Source organism: Haliotis rufescens, unplaced genomic scaffold, assembly GCF_023055435.1.
Source record: "Haliotis rufescens isolate VD_foot unplaced genomic scaffold, xgHalRufe1.0.p SCAF_2, whole genome shotgun sequence".
Classification (NCBI taxonomy): Eukaryota; Metazoa; Mollusca; class Gastropoda; order Lepetellida; family Haliotidae; genus Haliotis; species Haliotis rufescens.
In genome coordinates this window covers 5207961-5233788 of record NW_025963890.1, presented here as the reverse complement: position 1 = coordinate 5233788, position 25828 = coordinate 5207961, and the positions used below count along the sequence as shown (strand labels likewise).

The 25828-nt window shown below is 38.8% G+C and overlaps 3 protein-coding genes across 3 annotated transcripts; 2 read left to right on the top strand and 1 right to left on the bottom strand.

The window, feature by feature from the left end:
• The first annotated feature begins 166 nt into the window (after window positions 1–166).
• LOC124112785 (protein FAM183A-like) lies at window positions 167–4027 on the top strand. The gene is made up of 4 exons (XM_046472924.2): window positions 167–329; window positions 1315–1374; window positions 2283–2386; window positions 3039–4027. The coding sequence occupies exons 1-4, from the start codon at window positions 191–193 to the stop codon at window positions 3150–3152; spliced, it is 417 nt and encodes a 138-aa protein (XP_046328880.1). The 5' UTR covers window positions 167–190; the 3' UTR covers window positions 3153–4027.
• Window positions 4028–7352: 3325 nt separating this feature from the next.
• Window positions 7353–16511, bottom strand: LOC124112781 (probable rRNA-processing protein EBP2). Its single transcript, XM_046472921.2, has 9 exons — window positions 16354–16511; window positions 14717–14800; window positions 13483–13634; window positions 11510–11633; window positions 11272–11361; window positions 10036–10111; window positions 9433–9529; window positions 8754–8892; window positions 7353–7466 (listed from the first exon to the last, which is right to left on the bottom strand). Exons 1-9 carry the CDS (start codon window positions 16402–16404, stop codon window positions 7401–7403), a joined length of 879 nt encoding a protein of 292 aa, XP_046328877.2. The 5' UTR covers window positions 16405–16511; the 3' UTR covers window positions 7353–7400.
• Window positions 16512–16696: 185 nt separating this feature from the next.
• LOC124112782 (NADH dehydrogenase [ubiquinone] 1 beta subcomplex subunit 7-like) lies at window positions 16697–19809 on the top strand. Its single transcript, XM_046472922.2, has 3 exons — window positions 16697–16900; window positions 18524–18695; window positions 19530–19809. Exons 1-3 carry the CDS (start codon window positions 16789–16791, stop codon window positions 19627–19629), a joined length of 384 nt encoding a protein of 127 aa, XP_046328878.1. The 5' UTR covers window positions 16697–16788; the 3' UTR covers window positions 19630–19809.
• Window positions 19810–25828: the final 6019 nt, after the last annotated feature.

Here is a 25828-nt window from a genome sequence, read left to right as displayed (position 1 = left end):
TGATGGGAGTCACTTGTTTTTCATCGTAAAATATATCTAAACAAACTTTTCAACTGAAATGCAATAGTTTTAATATTTTGTCAGTTATACGATATATTTCAAGTTACATTTTGATAAAAGATGTTATTTGTATTTTCAAACGAATTCACTTCCTTAGCAACCAGAGTGGCAACGTTTATCATTATCCAAGATGGCAGCAGCAGGGAAGGGCGCAGCGAAAGAACCTCAGAACGTTGTTCACCAAAATGCAATATTATGTGAAACTATCAGAAAAGAGCAAAGACATTCGAAGATTTACACGAACTACAGTGTAAATCCATTCAAAAAGAGTAAGTGAACGATTCGCAACAACTAAAAGGATCACAATTTATTTGACATTATTGATGACTTGTTGTACGATAAACAAGATCCTTTCCTAGATGTGTAAGATAAGTAGGTCAGGGCCCGTCGTAATGCTTGCCATCGCGAATTTATCACTGATCCGTCATTGCATTAAGATGATGCAACCGTATATATTATAGATATATATCAACACTGTATATTATGTCGAGCTTTACCAACTGATGTGATGAGTGAGTGAGCTTGATTTTACGCCGCTTTTAGCAATATTCCAGCAATATCACGGCGGGGGGCACCAGAAATGGGCTTCACACATTGTAAGATGTGATGAGATGGTCATGTTATCACTAACTTGAGTATCACAGATAATGTAGGGACAAAGTTGGCGTTACGTAACTTCACGTCTCAGCATAAATATTCAACTTTAATTCAGTGCAATACTGTTACCATGCATACTGTTTTGTTCACGATTGGTTTTGAAATAAAGTTAGTCAAGTTTTGTTACACTAAGTTAACTATTAACAGTATATAGCATGACTCTATATTATTGCGGGCTCTATAGAATTGTTGAATCTTGTAATATACCTATGTAAAACTAAGCACAATATTTCATCACTTGATCGAGTACAGGACTTCTTGCGGTATGTCACGGCTACTCACAAGAATACACGTTAACGTTTAATGATAGTTTCTGGAATGTTTTTGAAATGGAATTACCCCTACCTTCATTCAAAATTGGTTAGAAAAGAACCGATTTGTTTGGATGAACCCAACCTAGGTTGTATGCATACTGATTATGCATAATCAAGGAAGTGATGGAAACCACATAATCCACACATATCACACCACAAAATAGTCATCAATACCGCCACAATAACCTCTATATATTGTCATTATATGAAAGCTTACATGAAATAATGTAGGAACTAATTATATATATTTTATCTTAATTTGTTGTTTTCTGTCTTTCTTCAGTTCATGTAATAACAGGCAAACCTAACTCCATACATGACTCAGAAGAGGGAGAAGAAGACAGTAAGTATAGTTTCTGCTGAGATTGCGGGAGAACATCCAGTGAAGGAAAAAACAAGAATCTCTAAATCTACAATATCTCCCTGTATTTTAATGCTTCAAAAGTAGCCTTCTTAAATGCAGAGATTTTATTGATAGATGATGAGAGGATGAGAGGGTTGATGTACCATAACTCTGAATACAAATTCATTTTGAGAAATCCAGGGCAGAATTGGGACCAATTTCCCCAGGGTGCAATCATTTGATTTTCAGGAGGTGAAATGGGGATCGGGTGTCGAAAAAAAATTAATCAGAACTAGTTTCAGGACCTGTATTTGCATTTGTGTGGTTGGTACATTTTAGTGAAAATACTTCAAGCAAAGTTGTTTGGGATATAATAGAATTTGGTGTATCAGCATACTCTGACTTTTAAAGAGAATGACGATAAGTATTATAAGGTTTGTCCATGAAACAAACAGAGAGGTCCAATGTCTTCATGATTGGGTAGCTCTCTACCTACCCTGTAGTATGTTTATCTACAGCTGAGGTATTTTCCTCAGTGTTTGTTGTTTAATGCCACAGTCCGCAATATTCCAGTTTTATGACGGCGGTCTGTAAATAATCAAGTCTGGACCAGATAATCTAGTGATCATCGCAATTGGGATACGATGACATGCATCGACCAAGTCAGCGAGTCTGACCATCCGATCCCGTTAGTCGCCTCTTATGACACGCAAAGTTGCCTCTTATAGCAAGCATTGGTTACTGAAGACCTATTCTACCCCGGATCTTCACGGTTCTCAAATCAAATGTCTTTTGGTTCATATTGTAACTTTTATCTATCTGTTTGGATCATTATGACTGACATACAACTGTATCTTCAAATAGTAGCCTTTGACACATTGATCATCTGAATGAATGATTTTTTTCAGGTCATTTCTTGTCAGTCATCAACAGAGCCACATTGGAACCGGTGAAGAAATACCCCTGTCCTCAGACAGAGTCGCAGGAATATGGATGGATATCTAAGGAATTGGTATGCTAATTTTTTTTAGCCATTTTCAGCCGTTAAAGATGTTTTATTACCTTCATCTGGTCACAACTGCATTTTAAAGTCGAAACAAATCTTGAAGAAAATAGGCACTAAAGAAACATTTGATGAGTTAATGGTGATGTTAAATGGATGGTAAAGACACAGACATACAAAAACAGCTTTCTATCAGACACACATACTTCTTGTCCAACACTTCAAACTGCAGTTGAAAATAGGACTGTTTACTCAAGACAGCAAGAAGTCTTCAAAGTTTTAACAGGTTAGCCTGTTGTTTTGCAAAGAACTACCCCAAGTTCTTGTATTTCCTCATTTATTGTTGGGGGCACAGGGACCCCCTCATCTAGAACACTGCAATTCACTGTGCAGAGTTACATCCATTGGACACACCAAAAGCCTGTGTCTATGGGTTTGAATCTTAGTTCTTCCTGATAATTTTACCAGCGTTGTCAGCACCATACCTATTCTCATAGGTTTCAGCAAGGGGTAAATGTCTGATACCTGCATCCCTTCAGGCTTTTCTCATAAAATTAAGCTGACACGCTGTGATATAACTGGAATACTGGGGTGTCAAACTCAACTCACTCACTCATTCAACGACATTGTCATTACATATGCCAATGTATTTCAATTTCAGCTTGAAAGAGATCGCACAGACAGGAGACTGTTCTTCCACAAGTCCAACTCTGCCATCACCAAGTACTATGACAAAGCATGGGGCGAGAAGGAACAGAGGGAGAACATGAACTAGCCACACAACACATGCAATTGTAGTTGACAATATAGCTATTTTCTTTTGTAAATATACACACATTATGTTCTGAACATTTATTAGGTCATTACCATGTTACAAATTGATGAAATCAGATTTTTTTTAGAAACTGGTAATTACAGTCTAGTGAAATAGAAGCATGCAAGCTACTTGCTCATTAGGTTGCAGTTGTGAAATGAAATGCGTAATGTTCTTGAAGTACAAGTTGTAAATAATGACAACGCATTGATAATTTATAGAAGGCAATTTCTTTGGTACCTCATTGTAGTTAAGTCCAGTGTTTTTGATCATGAACTGGTCCAAATGCCAGAATATTCCTCATAGTTGATATTTTCTGAACCAGTATGTTATTTCAGGTACATAGCCAGTATGTGTTGTCTCCTTCTACCACGGGGTCAGCACATGTCTACAGGGTTATAGCTGTTATGTCCACTCTGTGTCTTCTCTGTGAGAGATCTTAATGTTTAGTGTACTCTTCGACCTAGCTCTATTTGAATCTTATACTTCGAATTCAGACAATCATTTTGGAAGTATGAAATACTAAATGTGACCCATTTTTCAGTTTTCCTGTAAATCTTTTACATTTTAATAGCTCTCAAGAGCTACAACTTTTCCTTGTTTTTTTTGTTGTTGAATGATTATGTCCTTTAGATAGTTTGTTATTATATGAAATGATTATTTCCTCTGAACAATGCCTAATGTACATATGTGTCAGGCAGCATTCGCCAGCTGTAACAGGTTTGTGTGTATACTCATACTGTGTGAAAAGTGTCGATTGTATGTCTTGCATGAATGCAGATTTTAGTTCACATGTAAAGGACTTTTGTCAAACTAAAGAAATCCATTTTATCAGGTTTGATACTTTTTGTTGTCTTTTGCTTGAAAATTACAACGTGCAGTGGAAGTTGCATCAGCAGTATTCTTGTGAAATGTTGGTGAAGACTAAAGTCGACAGGGCCCCTGTAACGAAATCGGGGAAATATCGTGGTGGTGTTTCCCAGCATTGCTTACATGCTTGATAAGGCCAGAGTGAGTGAATGTTGTTTTATGACAGTCGGCAATATGCCATCAATATCACAGTGACCTGTAAATAACTATCTGGAGCAGCCAAACCAGTGGTTGATAACATGAACAAATATGGCTCACAATCAGCCAGGTCACACCAGGCCAGCCAGTCCTCATCTTCCTTGATTCATATGACAAGCACGAGATGCTGGTGACTCTGATCCTGGACTTGTGAAGGGTAGAGAATAATGTCTTCAGCAACCCATGCTTGCCGTAAGAGTTGACTATACTTGTTGTAAGAATCAACTAACGTCATTGGTTTGTTTGTTGTTTAACGTCATACTCAGCATTACTCCAGCTCTATGACAGCACTCTGTAAATAATGAGCTGGACCAGACAATCCAGTGATTGATATCATGAGCATCAACCTACGGAATTGAGATAGGATGACAAGTATCAACCTAGTCAGCCAACCTGACCATCTGATCCCATTAGTCACGTCTTACGACTAGAATTGGTTGCAGAAGTTCAATTCTAACCTGGATCTTTACAGGATAATTTTGATTTGTGACTGTTCTAAGTGTTTTGTTGACCTGATCCCTTTCTGAATGGGAACAGGTACCTGAGGCCCCTACTGCAGCCTCAGCTACTCACTGTGCAGTTTTGTGTTAGATCGCTATTGTTCGTAGGGTCAAATAATAAATCCCCTTGCTAAATGCATCACAAACCTGTGCTCCTGGGTTTCACCAAACATACGAGTATAGCGGGTGCAGGCTAAAACGGCACCTCAGCAAAACGTCACCGATTTCTCTGGCGAAAACGGCACCGCATTTGGCGAAAACGGCTACTATGTGACAGGCGAGAACGGCACCTCTATTTACCAGGAGGATATTCTCTTGGCCTCACAAAAAATGTCCTGGACAGTAGGGGGCTAATTTCTACTGTAAACTTGTTTAAACATTTCACTATTATTAGTGTTTGTAAGAGACGATGTGAGTTTAGTTTCATTTATTTTACTTCAAGGCATGTTATGTTTTCACAATAAGTTGAGTTGCGTATAGGCTAAGTTGGATTAAAGTTGGAGTAGAGGCTAAATTCTAATGTAAGCTAGTTGTAACATTTCACAATCATTGGTGTTTGCAAGCGACCATGTTACTTTAATATCATTTATTTTATCAAGGTTAAAAAAACATAAGGTGCCGTTTTCGCCAGGCAATAGTAGCCGTTTTCGCCTGAGGCGAGGTGCCGTTTTCGCCAATCGGTGCCGTTTTCGCCAGGTGACGTTTTGCTGAGGTGCCGTTTTAGCTATAACCCAGTATAGCAACCAGTTTTTACATTTTTCTTTCAACATTAAATATGATGCTGGCCTGTAAATAATCGAGTCAGGACCAGGCAAAACCAGTGGTTGATATTATGAACAATGATACATTCCATCGTGGTTTACAATTCACCCTATCCATAAGTCGCCACACATGACAAGCATAGGTTGCTGGGGTCTACATCATTATATAAACTGTTCAATTAAGAGTTATCTCACTCAAAATTAGACTTTTTCTGGCTGTCAAGATCAAAGTTATACATATTCTACAAGTTTAGTGAAACAGTCCGAAGCTATTGATTTATACAGATCACTAACATTACATTTGCTGGATTCAGGCATGACAAACTGGAGGTTGATACAGTGAACATGCCAAAAGGGTTCTACTAGTACACCACACAGCCAAGTCATAGCTACATGTAAAGGAAACTATGCTTGTCATAAGAGGCGACTAATGGGATCGGGTGGTCAGGCTTGCTGACTTGGTTGATGCTTGTCATCGTATCCAAATAGCGTGGATCAAGGCTCATGATATCAATCACTAGATTGTCTGGTCCAGACTCGATTATTTACAGACCGCCTTCATTTAAGCTGGAATATTGCTGAGTGAGATGTCAATCAAAACAGCTACATGTCAGGCTATCAAAGTGATCACTCATCCAAGAACCATCTATAACCTGCAGCTATTGGGCCCAACTGTTACTGGTCATGGATGGATGTGATCACTCGATGCAAGTTCATCTCCACAGAGTTTGCTAAGTCTTGAGTCTGACAATACTCAAACGTGCAATAAGAACAAGTTGCTTTCTTCAAATTTTGCCTCTGTTCTCTATCAGTGAATGGGTACCCAGCAGGATGGCAATGTGAATGCAAACTTCAGCAGCTTGGGTTACCAGCACCCCCCCCCCCCCCCCCCCCAATGAAGATAAGAGTGAGTGAGTTGGGTTTAACGCTGCTTTTAACATTATTCCAGTTATATCATGGCAGCTTAATGTGGGAGGAAAGCCCAAAGTGATGCAGGTCTCTGACATTTACCACTTCGGTGAAACCCACAAGCACGGGTAGGGTGCTTACAACCTAGAAACACAATTGGGGCGAACTGGGATTTGAACCCACAATCATAGGTTTCTGGTGTGCCCAAGGGACGCAACTCTGCACAGCGAATCACTGTGCCTTAGACAACTGGGCCACCTGTGCTCCCCATGAAGATAAGAAGGCAACCTGAATGCAAATCTGTCAATCTGTCAAATTCCATTCAAAATACATGGATCAACCCAATGTTGATGTCACAATGCTGAGGCAATGTTTTTCACAAATGATGATTTTTTGGATGAAAAGTGTTTTTCAATTAATCTGATAATGCCCAGTTTCAACAAGAAGAAGAAAACACTCTTATCACTATCCCCTGCCATGGGGCACATAAGAATGTTTGTTTGTTCACATGGGTGGCTTTTTGTCATGAGAAAATCTGATTTTACTTTCCCCATTGCAGACACTGTGCACCAAATATGCACCAAAATGTGTATGCTCAAAATCTAAAGGGATGTAACTCTGGAAAAAATATATGCATTATTGATAAAACTTGTCAGCCCAATAATCCCCCAGCCCACTTCATGGCAGGGATAATAAAAGAATTATGTCACATGACCCCATGGGTATTCTGGGATAGAATTGGTCCCCAGCAACCTACACTAGTCACTTGAATTGATGGATCTGGTGGAGTCAGATGGTGGTCAGGTGGTGACATGGTAGCCTATCAAGACTTTATTTACAGTCTGCAATCATTATGCTGGAATATTGCTGAAAGTGGCATCGATTAACAAACCAGACCAACAACTTAAGAATGACAAACCTAATGACTATGAAGATACATTTATTTACAAAACACAACAAGTATACAGATGCTATCTCTTTCGGTTCTTCATCTTCATCCTCTTGGACTTGCCCGGTCTTCCACTTTTCTTAGGATTCTGAAAACGAAATAACATAATCTCTTGATATTTAATACATTTTCAGCTGTCATTCCTATATCTACCATGAATTTGGAATTTACTTGATTCTGATTGGTCATTCAGAGGCTATTAAATCACAATAACCCCCCTCTGGTTGAAACAGCTGGTTTGACGTCCGCATCACCGCGGAAGCTAATATTCATAGAATAGTACTTTTTTCAGTCACTGTCGGTAGGTATATTTAAATAATTATATCTACAATTACAGATTACAAAATGCACAGATGTGGTTACTACAATATTCAAAGGATGTGTGGCAATACATTTCGGGCAGAAAACACGATAGAAATCTAAAAAAAGGGAATGTATTTACGTTTTGGAGACAACAGAGAGCTTGGAATTTAGGCCCTTTTCTATATATACGACTGTGACGTCATATCTTTTGCATCACAATGAGTGACATGACGTCATAATGGTGACGTGCGATGTAGAACGAAAGCCTTGCAAAGCATGCTTTGTTTTCTTCAGGGATGCCCACCTCATGTTAGCTTACAAAGTTGCCGTGCTTATATGCTTTCAATGCTTGTCATATGTTCGAGTGAAGTATTAGGGTGTAAACAAACTGCTTGAGTATATACAGGTGAGAGATGACCACAGGTGAGAGATGACCATAGGTGAGTGATGGCCACAGGTAAGAGATGACCACAGGTGAGTGATGACCACAGGTTAGAGATGACCCACAGAAAAGAGATGACCCACAGAAAAGAGATGGCCACAGGTAAAAGATGACCACAGGTAAGTGATGACCACAGGTAAGTGATGACCACTGGTAAGGGATGACCACTGGTAAGTGATGACCACAGGTAAGTGATGGCCACAGGTAAGTGATGACCACTGGTAAGAGATGACCACTGGTAAGAGATGGCAACAGGTAAGTGATGACCACAGGTAAGAGATGACCACAGGTAAGCAATGACCACAGGTAAGAGATGACCACAGGTAAGAGATGACCACAGGTAAGTGATGGCCACAGGTAAGTGATGACCACAGGTAAGAGATGACCACAGGTAGGTGATGACCACAGGTAAGTGATGGCCACAGGTAAGTGATGACCACTGGTAAGGGATGACCACAGGTAAGAGATGACAACAGGTAAGTGATGACCACAGGTAAGTGATGACCACAGGTAAGTGATGGCCACAGGTAAGGGATGACCACTGGTAAGGGATGACCACTGGTAAGTGATGACCACAAGTAAGTGATGACCACAGGTAAGAGATGACAGTTCTTCATGTTTGTGACTCACCTTCCCATACTTTCCACTTTGTTTTGCTCCAGCAAACTCGGACACGTCAGCCGCGCTGTCTTTAGTGTTGTACTTTGACCTCTTCTTTTGGCCTCCAAATCCAAACTTGGTGTTCTTGAACTGGCGTTTTTTGTTGGGTCTGTGAAAGAAAATGAAGATAGACAGTGTGAGTAAACATGATGAGAAGTTTTCTTACCAAGTTATCTCCCTTGGAACCTAAATGCCAGCTTGTTGATGTCAGGAAAATGTCTCTGCTAAATATAACAGTGAGTGAGTATGGTTTTTTACGCCGCTTTTAGCAATATTCCAGCAATATCATGGCGGGGGACACCAGAAATGGGCTTCACACATTGTACCCATGTCGGGAATCGAACCCGGGTCTTCGGCGTGACGAACTAACGCTTTAACCACAAGGCTACCCAACCGCCCCTTAATATAACAGAGATGGAGGTGGAGACATCACTTTCAAAATGAAGCTAGGGTAGTGAATGGACAAGGATATTGATCGTAACGGAATAGAGGTTTATACACGTAGTGCACTGTACATACAAATATCAAACAACAACAGGTACGATTGGGATCTGAAGTTCTGATAAAAACAATGACTTTGTATGCCTTTCTTATGATCAGACATCCCCCTCTACATTAACACTTTGATGCGTAATAATAAGATACATACTGATTCCTCTTCTTGTCCAAGTTCTGCACTGTCGGCTGATTCCTCTTCCCTTCAGCCTTCTCCACATCGTCCAGGAAGTCCAGCTTGTTCAACTGACCTGCACAGTACACATGGTCAGATAGTGCTTGTCATTAGGGACAGGTCATTTATTATGGGGAGGGGTTAGGGTTAGGGTTAGGGTTAGGGTTAGGGTTAGGGTTAGGGTTAGGGTTAGGTCATGATGGGGGTGCATGATAAATGACCCAGTTCAGTTTAAACAAAAAAGTAATATGATTTTGTACATTATTTACAAACTGTTTATTTTTAAGGGGGTGGGGGATGGTCATGGAATGGAAATGAAAAAAAATGTTTAAAAAGATGGGGGGGGTTGGGGCAGCAAAATATGATACAGTCCTAAGGCCAATCTCCCTGGCCCCACACCTCACCTGTAATTAATGACCAGTCACTTACTAATTGAAAAAAACTGTAATTATTTAACACTCATAAAAAAAATTGTGCTATTTTCAAGTTGTTTTCCTCTAATTCATGAGCTTCTTGGATGCTTAGTCACTGAGAGGGACTGATTGAGTGAGGGAGGGAGATACATATTTTCATCAATCTTACCTTTCCTGTATTTTTTGACAGATTGTAGCATCTCTCGCTTCTCTTTCTGTCTCTGCAGCAGAACCTCAGTTTGCACCTGGAAGTAGGTTGTGAGTCAGTCAATAGTGCCTTACAGTATGCTATAAACCAGGTGGCCTGTCAAGTAACATTCGTGAGTGAGTGAGGGAGTTGGGTTTAGTGCTGCTGTAAACAGTTTCCCAGTTATTTCATGGCGTGTCAGCTAAATGTGGGAGGAAAGTGATGCAGGTCTCAGACGTTTACCACTCTGGTGAAACACACAAGCACAGGTATGGTGCTGACAAACCTAGAAACATAATCAGAGCGAACCAGGAATCGAACCAACAATCATAGGTTTCTGGCATCCCCAAGGGAAGCACCCCTGCACAGCAAATTGTGGCTCCTTAAACAACTGGGCCACTGGTACCCCTCTAATGATTTAAACAAAATATGATGTCATTCTAAGGGGAACATACATCCACACAAGTTTAGGTCCTTCAGCATGCTCAGTCTGGCAATATCAGAGGCGAAGCAGTTTACAGAGCCACATATATATTTTGAGAAAAATGAAGAGCATGTTCAAAACAAGGTAGAACAAAAAAATACTGCAAAAATTGGAACAATTGTTTTGAATTGCTAAACAAACTGAACAAAAACCACATATACACAAATGGCTGATTAATGGTCAAGTAGAGATTTTTGAATATGGACGTTATGGTGGCCATATTGAAAAACAGCTTTGAAACTCATGGACAAATTCAGGTGGCACCAATGGTGGGAAAAAGCAGGTGAGGTTTTAGATTCATTAGTCCAGTGGTTTCTGAGGAAGTGGTTTCCTTATACTGTGGGGAAATGCATTCAGTAAGAATTTAAGAGCATGATGAAAGTTCAAATGTCAAATCAAGGTCAAAATCTACACTATCATGAAAAACGGACCATATGTTGATCCCCTGCTACTAAGTAGGCCTAAACTAAATTCAATTACATTTCCATATTGACCATTGATAGGCTTCTCACTATGGCGGCTATACTGAAAATCAGTTCCAAGCCTCCTGAACAAATTGGGGTGGCGTCATTGGTGGGAACAAGCATGTGAAGTGTCAGTTTCATTGAATTGTAAGGAGAAGATGTTTAAACTTTCACTGACGCCTAACAAACAGACCATGCCATAAGCTCTGACTTTTAGTCAGGTGAGCTAAAAAAAGAAGTGACTATATTCGTATTGTTTCTTCTACTTACCTTTTTACCATATTTCCTAAGATCCCTCATTTTCTTTGCTTTTTCAGATCTTTCCATGCCAATCTGCTTCTCAAGAAGTTTTTCTCGGACCTGTTGAAAAAGACGGTTTGCATTTTAGGATTCATGAATCATATTAGGCTTGTCCATTAACTAAGAAAACAGACCTTGTACAGATACTCTCATTTCTGTATCGTTTTCACTATCAGTATTTGTTTCCATGACAGTCTACGATACACACCTTCTTCATGTGGTCATCTGACTTGGCCATCTGAGCAAAGTAGTCCTCCGGCCTCTTGGTGGGCACTTCCAGATGATGAAGCTTGGCCATTCCCCTCACAACCGATGCCTGAGCCTGGCAGTAACTGTAATGAATCAAAGTCGATGCAGACATTCACCTGGGTCTTGCTATTTTCTGGTATTTTTATATTTTATTCCAGAGGACTCGAGGAAAGGACATGAGGGGTCCCAGGATGGCTTGGATTTCAAACATTACTGATGTCATATTAGTGCACATACCCAATGCCATTAGCCTAACACTGATGCCAATTTCCATGTTAGAGTGGAGAAAATCAACAACTAACACTCTGAACTTTGTGTGTTTGTTTCTTACCAGAATAGATACATCTGTTATATGTATCATGCAGTCTACAACTTTAATTAGTCTTAATGACTCAGTCAAACTGTTTTATACTTCGCCCAGGTAAAACCTCGGAGAGTGTTCTGTTAACATTCAAATGGGTGACCACTGACTCCAGATCATACACAAGTCTGACAGCCAGCCTCACATGGATTACCATTCAGCAGTCAGTCAACCTTTTTACAATACAGTAGAACACGGATATAACGAACACGGATATAGCGAATAAACGGATACAACGAACTGTTAAAAAATCCCCGATTTATCTCCTATATAATATCATATAAAATTTACGTATATATAACGAACTCTCTATAGCGAACTAACGGACACAGCGAACTGATACCTGATCACCGACAAGCCCATTTATCACTAATTAGCGACGTGTATACCGAACTGAGAAATCTCATTCAGTGTCAAGTGTCAATGACAATTGGCTGTATGCAATCAGCGGCGAATCAAAACAATGGCGGCGAATCAATACAATCAGTGGTGACGGATCAACCTTGTTAAATTTGCATTGTGTTAATCTTACCTGTACATGTAATCTTGTCTGTAAAACTAACAGTTTTTGACAGTTTGGCGGATCTGAACGATGCCGTTTCAAGAATGCAGTCAGCGAAACGAGGCCAAAGTAAAATCACAGACTACACATTTCGTATGTTAATCGAAAAATGATAAATATGTTTAAATTTTGTACATGTATTTGATAACAATCTTCAGAAAATGTTATGAATTTAATGTTATTAAATGAATGTTGTAAATTGATATCAGTTGAATGATCACTGCTAATACAAATCAATGCTGCAGTTACGTGTGTATTGTGTTTTGTCTTATCCAAGATGGCGGACGTTTCCGAGCGAAAACGTGTATAACGAACAACGGATATAACGAACTAATTTCTCTGGTCCCTAGTAGTTCGTTATATCCGTGTTCTACTCTAGTATCAAATTTCTTTACTACATTTGTCCTATGTCAATCTGACCTTCAAAATGACCTTTCCAATGACTTTGATCTTAGACTGAAACAACCATGATATAACTCAGTGGTAACATGTGTATTTATTTTTCCACATTTTGGTATGTATTTTAAATACTGTCGCTAAAATATATATATTTTTTGTAAAAAATATATACTCACCGACATAAGAAACACGAACACCATACATGTTGGTTAATATATGAAGAATTACTCATATTAAAGAGATATTAGATTGGTTTGATGCACAAACGAACATACTGGTATGCAGTGTGAATCGATGCATGTGAACGCATGACATGTGACGTCATATGTCTAATGCAGGATTTGCATGTAAAGTTTGAAATCACGTGCAGCATATTGTGAAAAGAATAAAGACACTGTGGTAACACTTGAATGATTGTTAGTTTTGTTATTAAGTGGAAATATCTCTTCTTAACGTACATACGTCTCTATATGTTTCTATGGCCGCTTTCTTTTGGTGGCAAGCTTATTTCAGAATTGATGCCTTGAAAAAACTGTCTATCAGAAGATATTAAGAAGGAAAAATGAAATATACAAAATAAACAAGTAAATCTTTGATAACTGAAACCTACAACTTCATCTCCCTCCTGAAGTCGTCATTTACGTCATCTTCACCATCAAAGTCTGTCCCTGGTGGGGGTGGAGCTGGTTCATTTGTCAAGTCCAATCTTTCAATCCAGTCCAAGTTCTGCTGGAAAGCTTTCAACTTGACCTCCATGCCTTCCTATAAGTCAACAGAATGATCAATATTTTGGTCATATAAGATTCCAAGCTCAAAAGTGAGAGAAACTGTTTGGTTCGCAGTGATAAGAAAAATGGAGATCATGCAGTCTTGAAAAGATTAACACGGGGAATTCCGGTTGTCAGTCACAGGCTGCATGACTGATGCTGTCTATCTTGCCTCAATGAGTTTGTTTGTAGTTTAACACCATGAGTGACGTTTTACGCCACTTTTAGCAATATTCTGGCAATATCACAAGAAATGGGCTTCACACCATGTGGGGAATCGAATCCGGGCCTTCGGGGTGACGAGCGAATGCTTTAATCACTAGGCTACCCCACCGCCCTGATAAACATTTGAAGATGGAAAATACTTATCATAACTCATGGGAAGTACTGCTGTACCATCCTGTCTATCTATTAGACATTTCAGAATGTTCTATTATTCAGTCTTCAAATTTTGAATATAGAACGTTGTCAAATTATTTTTCAACATGTTCAATACGTGGTCTGGAATGGAAATCGCCAGTTTGAAACAAGTGCTGTACTGAGGACCAATTATCGCCAAACCCGTTACAGTGCGCTCATGATTGCATCTCGTTTTATTTTTGTTCATTTTTATAAGAGAGACATAATTATCCAAAAATGATAAACAAACCTGACACTTGTTAGGAAATAAAACACCATATAAGCACCCTGCTCACCACAACTTTAGAAAGACATGCGGGTGGTGTCATATTTCTTCCAGCATTAACATAAATCCAACAACACGATGATGCACATTTAGTTCTGTCATTGCTAAAATTACTATTTGTCTTTCATTTCCCCCCAAAAGTTGGGAGGTGACCATAGTGATGCTAAGTGTGTTCGGGTGAATTGTTTTTTAGAAGCTGGAAACCCCTGCTAAAGCATGTCTTCCACTCAGGATCGCAAGAAGAAGGAGAAATGCATTGTGGGATAGGATAAGTTTAAAAATTAAAGTAATTCCAGTGCAAAATCTTAAGAGAAATTTGGAATTCTTCACTTTTTAAGGTTATTACTGATACCAGCTTGATATCTAGAAAATTCCAGACAGATATAACTCACTGTGTCATTGAAGAATGTCTTTGGCTCTTCTGCAACCACATTTAAACCTGGTTTTAGCTTGCCACTGGCAAAGGCTGCTTGGAGCTGTAAAAATGTGGAGAAATATGTAACAGGTTGGGTTAATATGCAACATGGTCAAAGGGAGGTAACTCTTCAATGATGTCTTAAAAGAGTCACCTGAATTATGCTGGAATACATTGGCAACTGTGGATCATGAAGGTCACACTAAAAGACGCATCAGGAACATGCAAATATAAGTAACGAGTTTCAATACTCTATTACATGATGCAGACTGCAACCATCACTCGGAAGGGTGTATCTTTCTTGTGAGTGAAATGGGGTTTAATTTCGTGTTGAAGGTTAGTGCACTTACATAGCAACTGTGTGTGTGTGTGTGTGTGTGTGTGTGTGTGTGTGTGTGTGTGTGTGTGTGTGTGTGTGTGTGTGTGTGTGTGTGTGTGTGTGTGTGTGCTTGCACTAGTCCAGACTAATGCTGATGTTTTAGTGTTTGCCCATAGAGTTACCACACCCGAGTTTAACATGAATACCACACTCAGGCACAGTATACTGACTCTGAGCTGATCAGTCTTTGTTTTAGTCCCTTAATGCTGAGCGCCAGGCAAGGTAACAACAAGTACAGCATCTTTCAACGGTTTTTTTGGTGTGATGAAGCCAGGGATCAAACTCCTGACGCTCTTAAACTAGACCACGGAGGTGATCTTTAATTAAATGATCACATCTTCATATTCCAAGAAATCTAATGCAATTAGTATGTTTAGGCTGTGCATTGTAGAAAAAGAATTAACTTAAAAAAATACATCTGGAAAACAGACACACCCAGCCCATTAACAACATATTTCAGAAATCTTTTAAACAACAATGTTAAAGTGGCAGAAAAATGAAATATTGAAATTTTTAAGAGATGTCCTTGTTTTTCATACCAGCTGTAGTAGCATATACATATAATTATGCAAAACAAAACGCAAAGCTTACAGAAACTTTTGCATTAGGCACATCTGTTCTTATTTTGGTATTTATTGACAAACAAGTCCGGTCATGTGATACGCCTATACCCATATTGTGGTCACTGAGGCAGAAATTTCCCTCATTGAAAAAGGTGAGCAGAGATGCCTAAGCTCGCCCGAGTGCGAAATAGCCAGAGGTTGAAGCGCTCGTAAAATCTCGAAATATCTCTCTCTCCTAAGCTCGCGTGTTATTGGCTATATTGTTTGCATTAATGGTTGATGTACTGGCCCTTTAAATTTATTACGGATGTAGGCATCTACACTGAATCATAGCAATAATGTTGACTAACTTTTATATAATGCTGGGCATTTTGCAATGTTTGTTTTCATGTCAATAAATGAAAAGTCATATATAACACACACAGAAACATAAAATACAATGCCTACCTCACCAAAAATGAATAGGTAGTCTTTTGTTTGGACATAGCTCTCGTCGTCGAAGGCTACTGGCCTAGTACCAGCTATCCGTGATCGAAACTGGAGTTTATGCGCAGAGCCTTTGACGACGAGAACAATATTATTATTACGGTATGATGTCCGGTACCGAACAGAAGAAAATCTATTCCGCACCCAAAGTCCAAGTGAGATACAAATTTGAGCTACTTAAATTACCTCTTCATCCGTGTCCATGCTTTCGTAATCTGACGAATCTGAATCTGACATGACTGCTGTTGTATTCGTACAAACTGTGCTATGAAAACACGGTCTAAGAAAACACGAAAACACGTGCAAGTAAAAAACAGGAAGCGGAAATAGAACTGTCTCACATAATGTCCTCACAACATACTTACTTTGTCGCGTCATTGCAACGACTTTTAAAATATGTATTTAATTTTGTTGTATCACTATATCGATTAACAAAGACTACAATATATAATTTGGATTCTATTATTACGAAGGGACAGTTTGCCAGTGCTGTAGTTACTTTTAGGACATTACTTAGAAGTCTCGCTGACAGCGAGAGTTCGACTGAAGTCTCGCCCTTCGCCAGGCAGTTTTGAGGACACAGACAGGGGTTGTATTTTGAGAACAGTATTTCCATGAAAAATGGGGAACATGATGTATGCATACGTTTCGCATCCAGACACAGCCCCTAACATCAGCAAACCTCCATCATTTGATCCCCTTATTGGATTTGAAAACGGGCGGAAAGAAAGAAGTTAGTGTTTGTTTTATTCCATCTGATAGCTTAGTGATATTGTTTTTTAGTTACCTGTTATCGTAAACTAGAACCACTCGTGGACAATTAAAAAAAAAGTTTTGAGGTGTTTACATTTATTTCCACGCGGCATAAACAAATAACCATCGTAATGTCAACACAAAAAAAGCAGAGCCCCAGATCAGTTGCTTATGTGCGAATATACACAATAAATCACCATAACTCAAATTGTCAGCATACAGATGATCCGGGTTAGATTTGTTCTTCAGCAATCCTTGCTTGTCATTAGAGGAGGGGATCGGGTGATCAGACTTGCTGACTTAGTTGATACATGTCATTGTATCCCAATTGCTTAGATCGATGCTCATGAAGTCAATCAGTGAATTGTCTGGTCCAGATTTGATTATTTGAAGACCGCCGTCATATAGCTGGAGTATTGCTGAATGTGGCATTAAACATTAAACCTGCATACAAATATGCATGAAGTTGTTTGAGACCCAATAGTATAATGACACTGCTAATTTACCCAATGTAGCCATATATCTTCTTACATAACTGTTTGTCTTTACAAACCTTTATTTACTGATTGAATGCAGGTATCAAGTATGCATGAACTCTACTGCAGTGAACAACGCAAAAGTGCTACGTCTTGCTAATAGTAACTAAGGCACATAACGCTGATGTGAGCTTAGACCAAATGTGACAAACTTGGGGCATTACATGGTCAGATGTATGTTAGACTTAGAGGTCACCTGAAACAGCATTTTAACTGATATTATGATTTAAAATAAGTCACCTCTTGGTACACATGACAAATTTGTCTGCGACTTTAGCCACTAGTCCAAAGCCCAAGTCGATTAAAATTCTGTTTTGTCTATACTAGTAGTAAGGCTGAAGGGGTCGTTGTCCGCACAGGTACAACAGAAATGTACTGCAGGTACCCTAAACGATGGACGAGTCCGTATTCCCCAACCCGAAACTGAAACCGGTTCATGTTGTAGTTCCGTTGGAGTTGTAGTACGTTTCTGCATTTTGATTTTGCCGAGGGTACATTTCTGTTTACAGAAACGTACCTAGGCTACATTTCTGTAGTAACTGTGTTGACAATGACCCCTTCAGCAGTAGTAGTGAGTTTGATTTTACGCCGCTTTTAGCAATATACCAGAAATGGGCTTCACACATTGTACCCATGTCGGGAATCGAACCCGGGTCTTCGGCGTGAAGAGCGAAAGCTTTAACCACTAGGCTACCCGACCGCCCTCAGGAGTAGTAAGTTCCACCAATAATGGTCTAATAAAATCATCAAAATCTACAGAAAATGATGCCTATATTGTAGGTTTGGGCAGAGACTGCTGATATTTAGGCGATTCATTATGACTATCCAACATACACTAGTGAATAATGACTGGAGTGTGTTTGATCGATATTACTAGCAAGCTGTTTATACTTTGTGTACTTTTGACAAGGAGGCTTGGCCTAGAAGATTCTTTGCTAATGACCCTTGGTGTAAATGTCTCATCATGCTCTTTTGTATACCGTCCCATGATAAAAACACATTTCTATCCTGTTTATTTAAGTAGATTAGTCTTAATATTTCAACACGAAACTGATTTCTTTTTTCAGCTGTCAAGGCAACAAGGGAGGAGTTAGATCAGGCAAGGATACCTCTAGAGAAACGGGACTACTGTGTAGATGACTTCATGGCTTTCATGAAGTGCAGAGATGGCAACTTCCCATTTGTTCTATCAAAGTGTTCTCATGAGAAGCATGTGTATGAGGAGTGTGAATACCAGGAGTAAGTATCTCACATAGTTGCAACTAATTAGTTATGATGCTGATAATAGATGTCAGTGTTGGAAATTAACCTTAAAAAAAGAAGTTTGTAAGCATATGTATATGATCTTAGGAAAGTATCTCAATAGTATTATACATAATGTGCTTTTTGCAGTGTACATTACATATTCCATTTTGAAATAAGTTACTACTGCCTTGTGCTATTTGACTTTTCGGACATTTTGATTTTAATTGCATCAATTTGCAACATAAGCTACTAGTCTGAATATAGAGTCTAGTAAGCTCAGCTTATTGTAGTCCATATAATAACATTAAAATCTTCTGAAAATTATGTCAAGAGACATGTTTGCGCTAGTAGACTCATAAGCCTTTGGCACAGACTGTTGTATGAAAGTGAACTTGACTGATCATTCAATAGTTTTATATTAAATCTTTTTCCTGTGGAAAGTGGTGGACTCATTTGAATAGGTCATCTGTATCCTATGCTTGTTTTCCCAAACTAGTATGAATTAGGTGGTTACACTATGTAACCAGGTTGGTTGTGTGCAAAGGTCCCCCAATAGTGTGAATAGTTGCTCATAATGTCGACTATTGGTGTGCCTGGAATATTATGCAGTGTAAAACAACATTCACTCACATTACATTGCCACTTCTAAGAAACAAGTGGGATTTAAAAAGTTTGAATGGGTCCGAAACTTTTCTTGGACATGTTTCTAATTTCTTCATGAAATTATGATTTGTAGTTGGGATAGGTGATGCCTAAGTGTGTCTAGAAATTTTGGGTTTGTTTGATTGGATATCTATATGATTGATAATTATTCATAATTTATTTCAGTTTTGTCTTGAGGATGAAGGAATATGAGAGAGAAAAGAGATTGTTGGAAAGACAGAAGAGGATACAACAGAAAGATGCAGCAGAGGAACTAGGAGATTGATGCTCAGGGAGGGCATCTATTTTATGAACTGTACATACAGGATATATCCAAGTGTATACATGAGACTGTGTGTAGATTGTCAGATCCAGGCACTCTGTGTTACATGTGGACATGATGCAGAGAAACTGGATAGCATTTTTGATTTCATTCAGTGCTGTTAAATATATTATTTTGAACTTATGACTGCATTTGTGATGATTATAGTGTCATGTTTATCATGGTGCCTCCATTGTTAGATAAATGGGAAAATCATGGACAAATTGGCTGTTAAGTGCTGTTAGTGTACAAACATCATCCATTAAATTTTGGGTTGCACAACTACTTTAATTTAGTTTGTTTTGTTACAAACAGTAAATTTTCCCAGCTAAAATTGTCATCTGTTTTGTCCACAAAGTTGAATTGATATCCTTTGCATCTGACGAAAGGACTAAAGGTTTACATGTGCTTCTTCTCGCAGTCTACTGGCCTTGCTAGTGCAGTTTGTCCTTTCCCTGCTGGAATTCCAGGACACAATAGGCAACCAAAATGGTGATTGAATGATCAAGATGGATGCTGAGTAGGAGTACTACTTTGATGCCTACTACCTGGAGATCAACTCTTGACTACCATTAAATAATCATACACTAATGGCCTGTATCAATGGCTGCAGTAGTGGCATTATTTCTATTCTTGGGACTCATTTCCCTGCTCCATGGGTGTTACTAATAGGTCACAATAACAATAAAATATGAATATGAGGATGGATTTTGGGTACTTGTCACTTTTACTAATCGGGATGTTATAAAAGTAAGGATAGTGAGATAGTTTGACTTTTCAGTGAGAGGAATACGATTGGTCTTTAGTGAACGGTAATTTTGTATTATTGTGATTCTAATTACAGCTTTTGTGACCATATAAGTATGTCTGATAACATTTGGTTGTTCTGACTGTACTTTGAAAATCACTGGACTGTTGAATGCTGTTTCTAACAGTATTTTTCGTGATATCCCTGCATGCTGAATGTGGGAGGAAAGTCCACAGGGATGCAGATGTTTGGGTGACAAACCAAGAATCTTGAGCGAGGGAGTTGGGTTTAATGCGGCTTTTAACAGTATTCCAGTTATATTCTGGCGTGTCAGCTTTATGTGGGAGGAGGGCCTGAAGTGATGCTGGTCTTAGACGGTTACCACTTTGTTGAAACACACAAGTACGGGTATGGTGCTGACAAACCTAGAAACTTTCGGGTTGAACCGGGATTTGAACCCACAATCATAGGCTTCTGGCATGCCCAAGGGACACAACTCTGCACAGCAAATTGTGGTGCCTTAGATGAATGGGACACCCATGACACCCAAGAACCACAAGAGTGCTCTGAGAGCACAACATCCCCCGCATGAAATTTTTTAACGAGTTTATATTTTCTTTGTATTTTTCATGAAGCTCCGTAAAACAGGGGCAGTTACTCTGTCAAAATTTGTCGAAATGACATGGGACTGTGATATGCGTATCATCAACATGTCGACATCTTGTGTGTAGAGTGTCAGGGATATTCTCTGGAAACTGTAGGAAGTTGATTTCACAAGCTTAGTATCCTCTGTGGGACGGACGGACTGCGCCACGACATAATCCCCCTTCGGCCATTCTGGCCTGGCGGGGGATAAAAAGGAATCGAACGCACAATCATTGGATCCTGGATCAAGTCTACACAGCAAACTGCTGTGCCAGAAACAGTTGAGGCATCTGAGTACATGTCACGTCAGGAAACATGTCTCAAGTGCAATATTGTTAGCATTAAAAAACAAACACAGATTCAGTAGAAAAATAAGTTTAATTACAATCGCCATTAAATGTAATTCAAGGCAGAGATCTACAATTAACAAAATCTAATACATGAGCAAAGTAAAAAAGAAGTACATCAAGATAGGTAACAAGTGGTTCCAGCCATAAACATGTATCAATGTCAAAATCTTGCCACAAACACACGGAAGTTAAGCAAGACTTCATGGTCAGGGGAGATAATAAATACTGGGATATAGTTGGTGATGTTATGATTACATGAATGTATACTTATCAAATCTGTATTCCAAAATGTTGTATTAACAACAAGAACTCCTTTAACAGAAACAATAGTAATGAAAATGAATGTAATATTCAGTTCACACAAAGTATTTCATTCACTCTGATTTTATTACTTGTTTACAGACAAAAATTGAACCGTAATGCATGAATCCCCTATGAACAGAAGTAGAGTGAGGGTGAAGGCCCTATGTAAATGTACCCTGGCCAACGTCATGGACTGCTCAACTACAGAAAAACTCTGCATACTGACATATCTCTTCCTCTAATAGAGTGACAGAGTGTTTTTATGGTTATTTGCACCATAAACCAACCTTAACATAGGCTCACTTTGTTTTTCTGGTTGTGAAAATTAACTTGTTTGCACAACTTTAGGACATTTTTTAAGCACAATAAGTCAACCATAATGTCTCAGATGGTGGTTAATATGGTATGATAGCAAAGTACAACAAATATCAATGGATAAAGCTTTAAGATGTTTTGAAAAATGCAGCTTTCAAGATATAACTTGACATGAATTCATAGTTAAAGACTAATACCAATCTGTAAGAGTAACTTTGCATTAATTTCCCTCCCTTGTTGGAGAACCAACAACATTTTAACACAATTTACTTCATTCAGACTATAGAAACACGGATTGCACACATAATGATCGATAACAGCGTTAGAAATTGGATCTCATCCTATAGTCCTTGCCAGATTGCCCAATAGTTAAGGTATCTTAAGGACTAGTAAAACTTTGCCATTTTTAAGGGTTTTGCTAAGTGTTAACATTAAAAGGACTAGTAGACTAAAACAGTTTCTATTTGTGTGATAAGATGACAGTAGTACCCAACTACGGTAATGTCCAATATGGCAAGAGGTCAGTAGTGGCAGATTGCAGTCAAACTCGCCACCTTAAACTATGGCCCACTGTACACTGGGTGAGCCGTGGGGTACAACAACGATTAATGGTTTTGATTAAGGCTGCTTATCCTAGATCTAATGAATCTACATTAGGTGAAGTACTATGGCCATTGTCCCCCAGGCCCTTAGAATGGTAGAGATAGAGGTAGGTTTAATACTGCACCCAGGGGTATTCCATATTTCTGACAGTGACATGTTGATAGGTCTGGACCAAACAAATAAGTGATTGACTTTAGGAGCCCTTAGGAGCCTACAGTATCTTTAGTGATCTTGAACAGAATATCAGTCATGTCACATGTTGTTAGCCTAATGTGTGAGGAAGGACCAAAGTGGTGCTGATCTTAACTGTTTACCACTTTGGTGAAACCCATGAGCATGGGTACGGTGCTGACTAAGCAAGAGTGAGTGAGTGACTTTGGTTTTACGCCGCTTTTGGCAATATTCCAGCAATATCATGGCAGGGGACACAGGAAATGGGCTTCACACATTGTACCCATGTCGGGAATAGAACCCGGGTCTTCGATGTGACGAATGAACACTTTAACCACAAGGCTACCCATCCGCCTCTGACTAAGCAAGAAACATGATCGGGTTGAATTGGATTTGAATCCAAAATTGTTAGCAATATTCCTGCAATATCACGACAGGGCACACCAGAATGGGCTTCATACATTGTACCCATTTGGGGAATCCAACCAGGTATTCCATATTCCTTTACCCTACATTGTTCAGGACATGATCAATTCATTCATGGACGTTCTCTCAAAAGGTCTTGATCTCATATTGGCTAGATTAATGCTTTCAACATGTGATAAAAGGTGATTGTTCAAATGTAAATATTTTCAGACACAGTATAGAATAATTGTAGATGACTGCAGACTGACAATACATCTCACATGTAGCATTTCATCATGTAAATAAATATATAAAGCGTTTACACCGGTATCATGGAAAGAGAGAACACAAAGTACAAAATACCACACACACACTATTCACAATACAATGAATGACGACAGTATCAGTTGTATATGTTTCTGAAAGAAAGACTCAAGATGGAGTGTGCCAAGTCTGTGGCCACCATTTGGGGGTTGGTAAATTATGAAGACACAGAATATTCAAAGACTTTCATTCTTTTGCAAACTGTTTAGAGGAGATATTTGGTTGTTTCAGTACAATTGATTTGAAACATATACTTTGACTATTACAAGGAATTAGAGTCTAGAAGTTTGTTTTCAATGCCGACATAGAAAGTACCAGGTTTGGAACATTATAAAATGAGCTAAAGGAAGCGTAGAGTGGAACCTGTCTAAACCAGACATGAGACCAGAAGTTTATTCCAAATTAGACAGAGGTCCAATTTAGTGAGGTTAATATGTTGGTAACCTCCCCTCTTTGAGGAGGCCTAAACAGGTACTTAGTGTTTCATTACCAATTTCTTCAAGAGGCTCAAACATGTATATAAACATTTACAAAAGGTAACAGTATATTAAGTGAATAATTCTTGTCAACAAGGCCCTTCAAGCTGTACCATTTGTGTGAAAGGATCTAAGAAGTTCTGAACACCACATGGACAAAAAATAATTGGGAATCCCCACAAACATTTCTAACAGTCATGTTATAACATCAGCTGTAAACTACCCGTCTTGCATCTGGAATCACCAATGAAGGTTGGATCTATTCTCATTGTTGGGTTAAACTCATTGGCATAAAATCAGGCTTAAACTTGCATACTGTACCAATGTACTATACACTAGTATACTATGGTATATATAGTATACCAGAGCTCTAGATAAGTGTTTGGTGTTGTGGGTATTTTACCCATTCATTTTAAAATCATTGGGTATCAGTAATTCTATCTGGGTATTCAAATTTCTGTAACCCACTAGTTTTTACACATGTGGGTATTTAAGTTAAATATTTAACAACACTACTCATCTAGTCCCTGCAAACTGGTGTCATGTGGGTTCGAGAGCTTTAAAGGACTCACAAATACCACGATACTTCCACAAGAAAGTGTGATGGCAAATGATCATGATGTAACTGTCATCGTAGTTTGGCAAGGTTGACGGAATGCCCATTTATAATTTAAAAATAAGTTGCTGATTTGCTAATAGAATACGCAGGGTTACTTCACAATATTTTGATGATACGCAAAAGTTTTACTTTTGTAGCGTATCTGTAATGTTCGTTGCGTATTTGATACGCTTGGATTTTATTTTACTGCATATTTCTGCATTTCTGAAGCGTATTTCACGCAGATACGCAGCTTATCTGGAGCTCTGGTATACAGTCATAAAGTACATATACAGCGCTGCACTTCATTCCACACCAGAATGGATGGCACTGTCCATGGCCAGTTGAAGTAAGATTATTCAGACCTTAACAAAATATAAACTACTCAAAAGAAGTTAAAGACAACCTGATTCTGTCATATTACTATAGTTAATCTGTCATACCATGACATACTAAAGTGATATGAATGAATCGGATTAACAGATTAACTATAGTAATATAGTGAGTGAGTATGGTTTTACGCCGCTTTTAGCAATATTCCTGCAATATCACGGCAGGGGACACCAGAAATGGGCTTCACACATTGTACCCATGTCGGGAATCGAACCCGGGTCTTCGGCGTGACGAGCGAACGCTTTAACCACTAGGCTACCCGACCGCCCCTATAGTAATATAGTATTAACAATAGTAATATATAAAAACAGGTGGTCCTCAACATCTTTTCAGTAGTATATTTAAATTGAATAGAAATGCAACCAATATAGCATGCCGATGCTGTTCATGTACAGGTAACCATTTTTCTATGATGGTGAATCTTGAGTTGTTTCGCTTTAATGAAAATCCATATTAGTTTGCCTGTTCAGCTGGGCTTTTTCAGTGCACCACATTTTACATGTAAAGAGACGTTTACTCCCAATAGGTTCTAATTTCACTTATTAATGGTTGGCATCTCAGAGTGTGGTTCAGCACTGAGTAATCAGCCCTCGATCCGCAATGGAGCAACCGTCTCATGTACCGTATTCAACATAATAAACGCCCACGGCGCTCTCAAAATTAGAAATAGGGAGCTCTTATGAGAATATTATTTTGGTGAAAAAAACAGAGTTGAAAGATAAATTTCGTGGTTTATGCTGATAGCCTGAAATGTTTATATACGACAGATATAATTTTCCAGAATTTAATTGCCCATAATTGAGGGTGCATATTACACACGAGTATGTATTAT

Bases quoted from the DNA above. Each gene is read 5' to 3' on its own strand.
- LOC124112785 (XM_046472924.2), top strand. From the start codon at position 191: ATGGCAGCAGCAGGGAAGGGCGCAGCGAAAGAACCTCAGAACGTTGTT. The intron at 1,375-2,282 runs GTAAGTATAGTT...GATTTTTTTCAG, and splicing joins AGAAGAGGGAGAAGAAGACA to GTCATTTCTTGTCAGTCATC. The intron at 2,387-3,038 runs GTATGCTAATTT...TTTCAATTTCAG, and splicing joins GATGGATATCTAAGGAATTG to CTTGAAAGAGATCGCACAGA.
- LOC124112781 (XM_046472921.2), bottom strand. From the start codon at position 16,404: ATGTCAGATTCAGATTCGTCAGATTACGAAAGCATGGACACGGATGAA. The intron at 14,801-16,353 runs GTAATTTAAGTA...ACATTTTTACAG, and splicing joins GCATGGACACGGATGAAGAG to CTCCAAGCAGCCTTTGCCAG. The intron at 11,362-11,509 runs GTGTGTATCGTA...CTTTTTCAACAG, and splicing joins CAGATGACCACATGAAGAAG to GTCCGAGAAAAACTTCTTGA.
- LOC124112782 (XM_046472922.2), top strand. From the start codon at position 16,789: ATGGGGAACATGATGTATGCATACGTTTCGCATCCAGACACAGCCCCT. The intron at 16,901-18,523 runs GTTAGTGTTTGT...TTCTTTTTTCAG, and splicing joins AAACGGGCGGAAAGAAAGAA to CTGTCAAGGCAACAAGGGAG. The intron at 18,696-19,529 runs GTAAGTATCTCA...AATTTATTTCAG, and splicing joins GAGGAGTGTGAATACCAGGA to TTTTGTCTTGAGGATGAAGG.